Source organism: Equus asinus, chromosome 13, assembly GCF_041296235.1.
Source record: "Equus asinus isolate D_3611 breed Donkey chromosome 13, EquAss-T2T_v2, whole genome shotgun sequence".
In the NCBI taxonomy this organism is placed as follows: Eukaryota; Metazoa; Chordata; class Mammalia; order Perissodactyla; family Equidae; genus Equus; species Equus asinus.
Genome location: NC_091802.1, coordinates 37,647,129 through 37,654,683, shown reverse-complemented (window position 1 = coordinate 37,654,683; position 7,555 = coordinate 37,647,129). Strand labels below are relative to the sequence as shown.

The 7,555-nt window shown below is 50.3% G+C and overlaps 1 protein-coding gene across 1 annotated transcript; it reads right to left on the bottom strand.

Annotated features, from left to right (window-relative positions):
• Positions 1-415: 415 nt before the first annotated feature.
• Positions 416-1,777, bottom strand: HOXB1 (homeobox B1). Its single transcript, XM_014833568.3, has 2 exons — positions 1,192-1,777; positions 416-744 (listed from the first exon to the last, which is right to left on the bottom strand). Exons 1-2 carry the CDS (start codon positions 1,775-1,777, stop codon positions 416-418), a joined length of 915 nt encoding a protein of 304 aa, XP_014689054.2.
• Between the last annotated feature and the right edge of the window lie 5,778 nt (positions 1,778-7,555).

Genomic DNA, 7,555 nt, shown 5'->3' with positions numbered 1-7,555 from the left:
TCTCTGTTCCGGGCCTGGAAGAGGGAGTTAGGATAGGAGTGCATGAGGAGAGTCCTCACAGCTCAAAGGCACTGAACTGAACAAACCCATGTTGGAAGGGAAAGGAGAATCCAGGAGAATGTTGCTTGCTCTCACCCCACCCACGTGCTGATCCCCAGACCAGAGGCAGAAGGAAACCCTTCTCTCCACATGACAGTTTCAGTGTCTCCCATGCCTCTGGTCCTGTAGGATCCCCAGCCATCAGCAGCCCGCCTAGACCGGAGAAAAGTGTTTCCCCGTTCCCCCCAAAGGCAGCCCTAAACTGGCATCCCCAGCCTTGCTGAGGACCGCCCGAGCAGGAAAACGGAGGCACCGGTTAAGGGCTGGACCAGGGCGCTCCGGTGCGGGACAGCCCCCCTGGGTTGGGAGGTTTAGTTCAGGAGGTGACGGAGCTGGGCGAGGCTTCTGGGGAGGTGCATGCCGACTGGTCGGAGGCGTCTCCAGCCGGTTCCTTGGGACAGCCTGGAGGGGCTGGGGGCACCCGGCCTCCCTCCCGCTCGCGCTTCTTCTGCTTCATTCGCCGGTTCTGGAACCAAATCTTGACCTGCGTCTCGTTGAGCTCCAGGGTGGCGGCGATCTCCACCCTCCGGGCCCGGCTCAGGTATTTGTTGAAATGGAACTCCTTCTCCAGCTCGGTCAGCTGCCGCGTGGTGAAGTTGGTGCGGAGGCCGCCAGGCGCGCCTAGACCCAGCTCCGACACCTTCGCTAGGGGCGGGGCGCGAGAAGGGCCACGTCAGTTCTCTCACCTCTTTCTCCTCCCCCCTCCTCCTCCCCGGCCAGCTCTGCACCCCCATTCACTTTTCTGTCCAACTTCAGCTCTCAAAGTTCCCACGGATCACCAGGCACCCCCCAAGGTGATCTCCAAATCTAGAGCGACCTCCCCCACGCTCCCCTCCCACAGCCCCCCGACGCACACCAGGTCCTGGGCCTGTGCTGGGCACACAGATCGGGAAGTTGGGGTGTGTGGAGACTTACTCTTGAGGGTCACTGGGCACTCACTGGATAGGGAGACCCCACCTGACCTGATACGGGCGGAGCGCTCTTACCAGCGTCTACCAGGGCGGCTCGGAGAGAACCCAGCCCAGGCCCAGACCAGCTCAGTGCAGGAGCCGCTTTGGGCCCCTGAGAGGGGTGGCCACGCCTGAGCCCTACCTGTCTTGGGTGGGTTCCTCTTAACTTTCATCCAGTCGAAGGTCCGGGCCGTGGGGGTGCTGGGTTCTGACCGGCAGGGCGATTCCTTGTCCTCGGAGAAGGGATCAGCATAGGCCGGTGCAAAACTCGCTGTCTGCTCGTTCGCGTAAGGGGGCTGCGGCTGGGGGTACGGTCCCGGGCCGGCTCCGCTGGTTCCGTAGCCATCAGACAAGCCCCCTAGCTGGGCCCCGTAGTTCGAAGGATGGTAATAGCCTCCATCTCCTTCCGGTTGGCCCAGAGGGTAGTACTGGGAAGGCCCATAGCTAGGGCTGCAGGCGGCCGGCACGTACCCCGAGGGTGCGGAGCTGGGGAACGGCACCCCCAGAGCCGAGGGCGGCTGCTGGGCAGGATAGCCTGAGGTCTGCTGGAGCGCAGGGCTGGGCAGCCCCCCGCCATAGCGAGTCTCGCCTGCGTAGCTGTCAACAGCAGGAGCCGAGCTGGGGGGGAAGGAGGTAGGGGCGCTGTGGGCGCTGTGGGCGCTGTAGGCGCTGGGTCCCCGGTTACAGAGTGGGTACTCTAAGAAGGAGTTCATCCTATTATAGTCCATGCGTGGAGGCCTCAGGAGGGTCGGCCCGTTTGGGGGAGACACCCTCTTGCCCTACAACCTTTCGGCAGTATGTCACAGCGCTGAAGCTTGCATCCATGGCCTGGCCCAGCTTGCCTGGGCCAGGGCTCCCCAGGAAGGGGGTAGGGAGTGGGGGTGGAGGGGCACATGTGATCTCTCCCAGGCCAATGGGCGCTTCGGGCCAGAGTTTGGCAGCCCCAGCGCCCATCCATCACCCCCCAAGCATTAGCATGACAAAGACACTTCAATCACCCGCAGCCCATCCATCTGAGGGCGACATGGAAGCGTCAAAAACATCTTTCTTCAAAGACTTTTGGAAAGAAGGAACCAGAGGGAGAGGGGGGAAAAGTTAGAGGAATATTCAAGACTTTCCCCCTCCCAACCTCCACGGCCTCAACAGGCTCCTGGGTTATTAGATTTGGACAACCCAGCTGCCCTTCATTCTCCCCCCACCCCCAAGGAGCCCTTCCCTCAAGTCTGTAGACCAGGAGGTGAGGAATCCATCCTCCTTACTTTGCCCAGAACTCCCACTCTGAGTTTCTTTCTCTCAATTTGTCTTCGGGTGATGGGCTGGGACAGCCAGGTGAGGTATGTTATCTTGGGCCAAATGGATGACTGTGAACGAAGAGGGTGCAAAAACACCCAAGGGTGTGAGGCAGGGTCTAGAATCCAGAGGAAAAATTCAGTAAGTGAGGGACGGGAAACTGGCATTTCAGGGAGCAAGACAGGACGACAGAAATGTGGAGAGGAGGATGAGAAACGCCCCATTTCTTTCTCTGTCTCTCCGCATAAATGCTCTCTTCTCATTCACACATCCATCTCCCTCCCTCGGCCTCTCTTTATATTCTCTGTCTCAATCCATCTCTCTGTTCGTCCATCTCTCTCCATATTTATATTTGTTCCCTGCCTAGCCATCAACTCATCTATCCAGATGTATTTATCCTCTCTCTAGCCATCCATAGCTGTAGCTGGCTCACTCACTCAGTCTCAAATAACTCCCTGTATCTCTCCAGAGAGCCACAATGAGCACAGAGCTAGGTGATGTTTACAGGTGAAGAAGAGAGAATTTGTATTCTCTTTCTGAAGGATTTTAAACTAGCATAGATCCTGCATTCTTCTAGTTCCCTCCTCCCCTCTCTCTTTCACCACCCTCCATTTCTTTTCTCCATCCCCCCCTAAAAAAAAATCCCAAGCCTCAAATTCATAAATTCAATACAAATTACATTTTAGAGATTACTCAAATTTTGAATGAATTTTCTAGAATAGATCAAGGGAGTTTGTTCAAAGAATGGGAGAATCAGCATGGAGGTCTTGAGGCTCAGGAGAGGAGTCTCACCCTTTTCTGTGCTGTGTCTGTTGGGTTAAGGTTGGAGGAGGGGAGGGGAACAGGAAGTGCCTCCTTTACTCTCTTCAGACAGGGATGGGACTGGAAGAGAAGCTCTTAGGTAGAGCCCATTGACTCTCCTCCTCCAGACTCCAGGACAAGAGCTCAGCGCAATCCAACACCCACACTCATTTGTAACCTGTCAGGGTGTCTGCCTGGCCCAGGGCCTGCAGCTGGGGCTAGGGCAAGTCCAGGAGGGCAAGAGTTCAGCGAGGGATCTCTAAACAATTCAGCTCCAGAGAGGAAGGGGCAGCAGATGGGACAGGTCCAGAGAGAACCCTCGAAACTTCTCAGGTCTCCCTACCCCAAAAAGGGCAGGATGAGTACTCATCCATCTGCCAGGAACTCCGAAGTTGTCTCTCTTAGTCTCTGTGTCTCTCTGTCTTTCTGTTTCCCATTCCCCCTCATTGTGCCTGTCCTTTATAGTCACCTCTCCTGCTGTCTATCTTTACCACCAGAATCACACTGCCTTTCTCTTCTCTTAATAACTGGGAGCCTCCATTAGCCCCCAACTATGAAAGAACTCAAGCATTTCACAGGATCCCTGCCCCCTTCCCTTCTCAGGAGTGCTCTGCTTCAGACCTTGCTTCAGACCAGGACACGCTGGGGGGAGGGGGACCAGCTGGTAACTTCTTTAGGAGAGATACAATGGGGGAGGGTGAGAGAATGTTCACTGCCAAAGGGATGAGGGCAGACAAAGGGAAGGAGAACTGAGATGGGGGCAGGGGCGGCCTGCACAGGGATTGAAGAGAAAAGGGGTGTTGAGGTGAGAGCAAGCATATTTCTTTCTGTTACCCCTGTTTGGGTTTGTAAATGTTCCCAACTTGTCCCTCTCCCTTCAAGATGTTCTCCACTGAGGCCCTTGGAGAAGAAGGGTATAGGGAACTGGGGTTTCTCTTCCTCAAATCTGAGCTGGGCCTATATCTGACCTGGCTGCCCTGTTTCTGAGAGACTCGAGACTTCTTCACTTTCCACCTTTCCTTCAACCCAGGGAGAACCTACTCACCTCACCCCTTGCCTTCCTGATTAAGGGAACAATTGGAGGCCTAAAGGAGGAAGCAAGTTCCAAATCAGTTTAATAAAAGCAGAAATGGGTCTGGGAGTTGGGGAAATGCAGTCCCCCTAGTAACAACTGAAGTCACCCATCACCTCTTATTAATGACAAGAAGATAAGGGATGGAGCAAAAAGGCCTCAAGTTATCCTGTCAGTCCTAGTAGTTGCTGTGGCCTCAGCTCCCCAAATTCTCTATGCTCTCCAGCTTATCCATGAGTCTTGCTACCTTCCCTTGTGTAGCAGAAAGATTAAAACTTTCCAAAACTCCTGCTGGCACTCCCAGTTCTGACTGAAAGGACGGGGAGAAAAAGCAACTCGGCTTCCTAGGTTCCCAAATCTCTTCCTCCTTAAAAGAAGTTTCACTGGCCCCTGGCCTGAGGAGCAAGTCTGTGGAACCTGGTTGCTTCCCAAGCCCACAGCTGAGTGCAGAACAAAACAAACCAACCGAGAGAAGAAATCCACATCTGGAGTAACCTATGGGTGACAGGACACTCTTGTTGACCAAATTAAATTCATCAGAGAAGGTCTGGGTGGATCCAACACCAAAGTGAAGTAAAATTGATTCCCTCTCTTATATAATCTGCTTAGACATATAGGAGAGCAAGGGGAACATGGGCGTGTTTAGAACTGAATTATCTCTGAGAGGTGCTGGTCCTTATCACACTGAGAATGCAGGCAGGGCAGCCATTCTAATCAGAATGGCCTAGCGTTAGAAGTTGACACCTGATTCTGGCCTTTTCTGTAGAGGAAGCTCCTTTGGCTGGGGCTTGGCAGGAACAATCTGAGCAGTTCTTTTATTAGTCCCTTAAGTGTCTCTCTGCCTGCTCTCCCCAACCCAGATCTTGGAGGCCAAACGCAAGATCAAAGACTAGAACTTAAGAATTAAAACCATAGGGGCTGGCTCGGTGGGTGATGCAGCGGTTAAGCCTGCACATTCCCCTTCAGCAGCCCGGGGTTCGCCGGTTCAGATCCCGGGTGCGGACATGGCACCACTTGGCTCACCATGCTCTGGTAGGCCTCCCATATATAAAGTATAGGAAGATGGGCACGGATGTTAGCTCAGGGCCTGTCTTCCTCAGCAAAAAGAAGAAGATTGGCAGCAGTTAGCTCAGCACCAGTCTTCCTCAAAAAAAAATTTTTTTAAAGAATTAAAAGAGTCATATTTTTTTCTCTATAAGATATGGTTTCTTGTTGCTGTTTGCAGGGAGGACAGAATCTGAATTCAGGGGTATTTCTTGTAATGCCAGCTAATTAAACTGTGATGAATCTGGTTGAGAGCTGTAGACTGTGGGAGGTGCGTATTATAATAAGAAGACTACTAGGTTTGGGGGCCAGAATACTTGAGTGCAAATCCTTGCTTGGGCCATTTCCTAGCATTCTGACCCTGGACAAGTTTCCTGGCTTCTCTGAGTCACAGGCTCAGAGAAGAAGAATGGGTTTAATACTACTTATTTCATTGTGTTGTTAGTAGGATTAGAGCAAACAAGAAAATACAAACCGTAGAGAACTCTATAAATGTACGATATTAACATTTACATGCACATTCTGAAATAGTATGTCAGTCTTCTGTTTTTTTAAATAACTAGCATATTAAAATATAGAAATATGTCATAGGAAAATAGCATATGTACTATATTTGCATGTAACATATCTCCATGTATTATACAACATGTACTTTATCATATGCAAATTTCATTGAGCATTGAGAAGTTTAGCTCTGTTTAGGCAAAGGATTTTCTTCTAAGCTGAAGAGTTTTTTGAAAACTAAAGCCTAATATTATGCATCTATAAAGAATCCAAGTGAAAATTGCAGCAGAAAGGTTTGAAGCTGGATATTAGCAAGAACTTCCTGACCTTCCAAATATTTGGGAAAAATTTTCCAGGAGGCTGTTGTCTCTCCTTCCTCGAGGGGTTTATCTTAGAAAGTGTCCTTCCCTGGGGAGGGGGGACCTGACTTCTATGATCCAGATAGATCAACAGGATGTACATTTTCATCTGTAGTGAAAAGTAAGTCAGAGAGTTGGGATCTTCCTAAAAGGAAAGATCAGAGTGACATGAAGAATTGAAATAATTTTCTACTTAATTGGGTTTATCCAAGTGTGGTACTTTTGGCCAAAATACTCACTTTGGAAACCTCATCAAACTACTGATCAAGCTGAATTTGTATCTGAATGATTTTGCTGTGATGGTTCGAGTTAGAGAAGGTGTTAAGAGGGCTATTTCACTGTTGACTCTCTCGGAGGAGGAGGAAGCAGCTTGTTCGATTTTCTTCAGGCACTAAGTATGTGCCTTAGCACTGAGCATGGAGAGAGGGATGGGGGAGGGGCGGGAGGGGCAGGATGGCTGGAGGGGTCAATGGAGGATTTGGGCCACACCAGCCACAGCAGGTAGAGGGGATAATGTAGGCCCTAAAGGCTGCCTTCTGCAAACTGAGGACATGTATTTGACCACTGCCCATTTCAGGAAGATGTACAGCGGGGCCATCGAGTGAGTACTTGTCAGAGAACCAGTGCAAAGGTGGGCAGAAGAATTCAACAGGGCTGTTTAGAGAGACACAGAATTTGTACCTACGCTGATGCCCCAGCAACCAGATAAAACCTCACTAAAGGAGACTTTTAAGGTCTAGTACACCATGTCAAAGAAGAAGTTTGGTGGCTTTTCTTTCTTTTCTTTTTTTTTTGTATAAAATGTCCTCCTCTTTTTCAAACAAGAGTAAACGTAACTAAATGTTGGGGAAGGTGGCAGAGGATGAAGCCAGAGGAAAACGTGGCTAGGACACTTCTTAATACTCATATTTTTTGAATACCTGGCACCTGGCACACAGCACTGCATCCAATTACACGCTTGTTGAAAAGATTTCTTGCCCCATTCATTTAAATAATGATTGGGAGCATGATTCTTGTTGTAAAGATAGGAATTAATATTTGTTAAAATGGCTCTACCGGATACTTGAGAGGTGGATTATTGTCAAACATCGAGTCACCGCCTCCATTTAAAAGCACATGACACCAGCCGTAATAAATACTTATTTTTTATTTTATATTATTTTTTTTGAGGAAGATTAGCCCTGAGCTAACTACTGCCAATCCTCCTCTTTTTGCTGAGGAAGACCGGCCCTGAGCCAACATCCGTGCCCATCTTCCTCTGCTTTATACGTGGGACACCTACCACAGCATGGCTTGCCAAGCGGTGCCATGTCTGCACCCGGGATCTGAACCGGTGAACCCCGAGCCGCCAAAGAGGAATGTGCGAACTGAAATACTTAATACATTTTGTGAAGACTAACAAGTATACTTTTGGCATATATTGCTGCAGAGGACAT

Bases quoted from the DNA above. Each gene is read 5' to 3' on its own strand.
- HOXB1 (XM_014833568.3), bottom strand. From the start codon at position 1,777: ATGGACTATAATAGGATGAACTCCTTCTTAGAGTACCCACTCTGTAAC. The intron at 745-1,191 runs GTAGGGCTCAGG...CCCCGCCCCTAG, and splicing joins GAGGAACCCACCCAAGACAG to CGAAGGTGTCGGAGCTGGGT.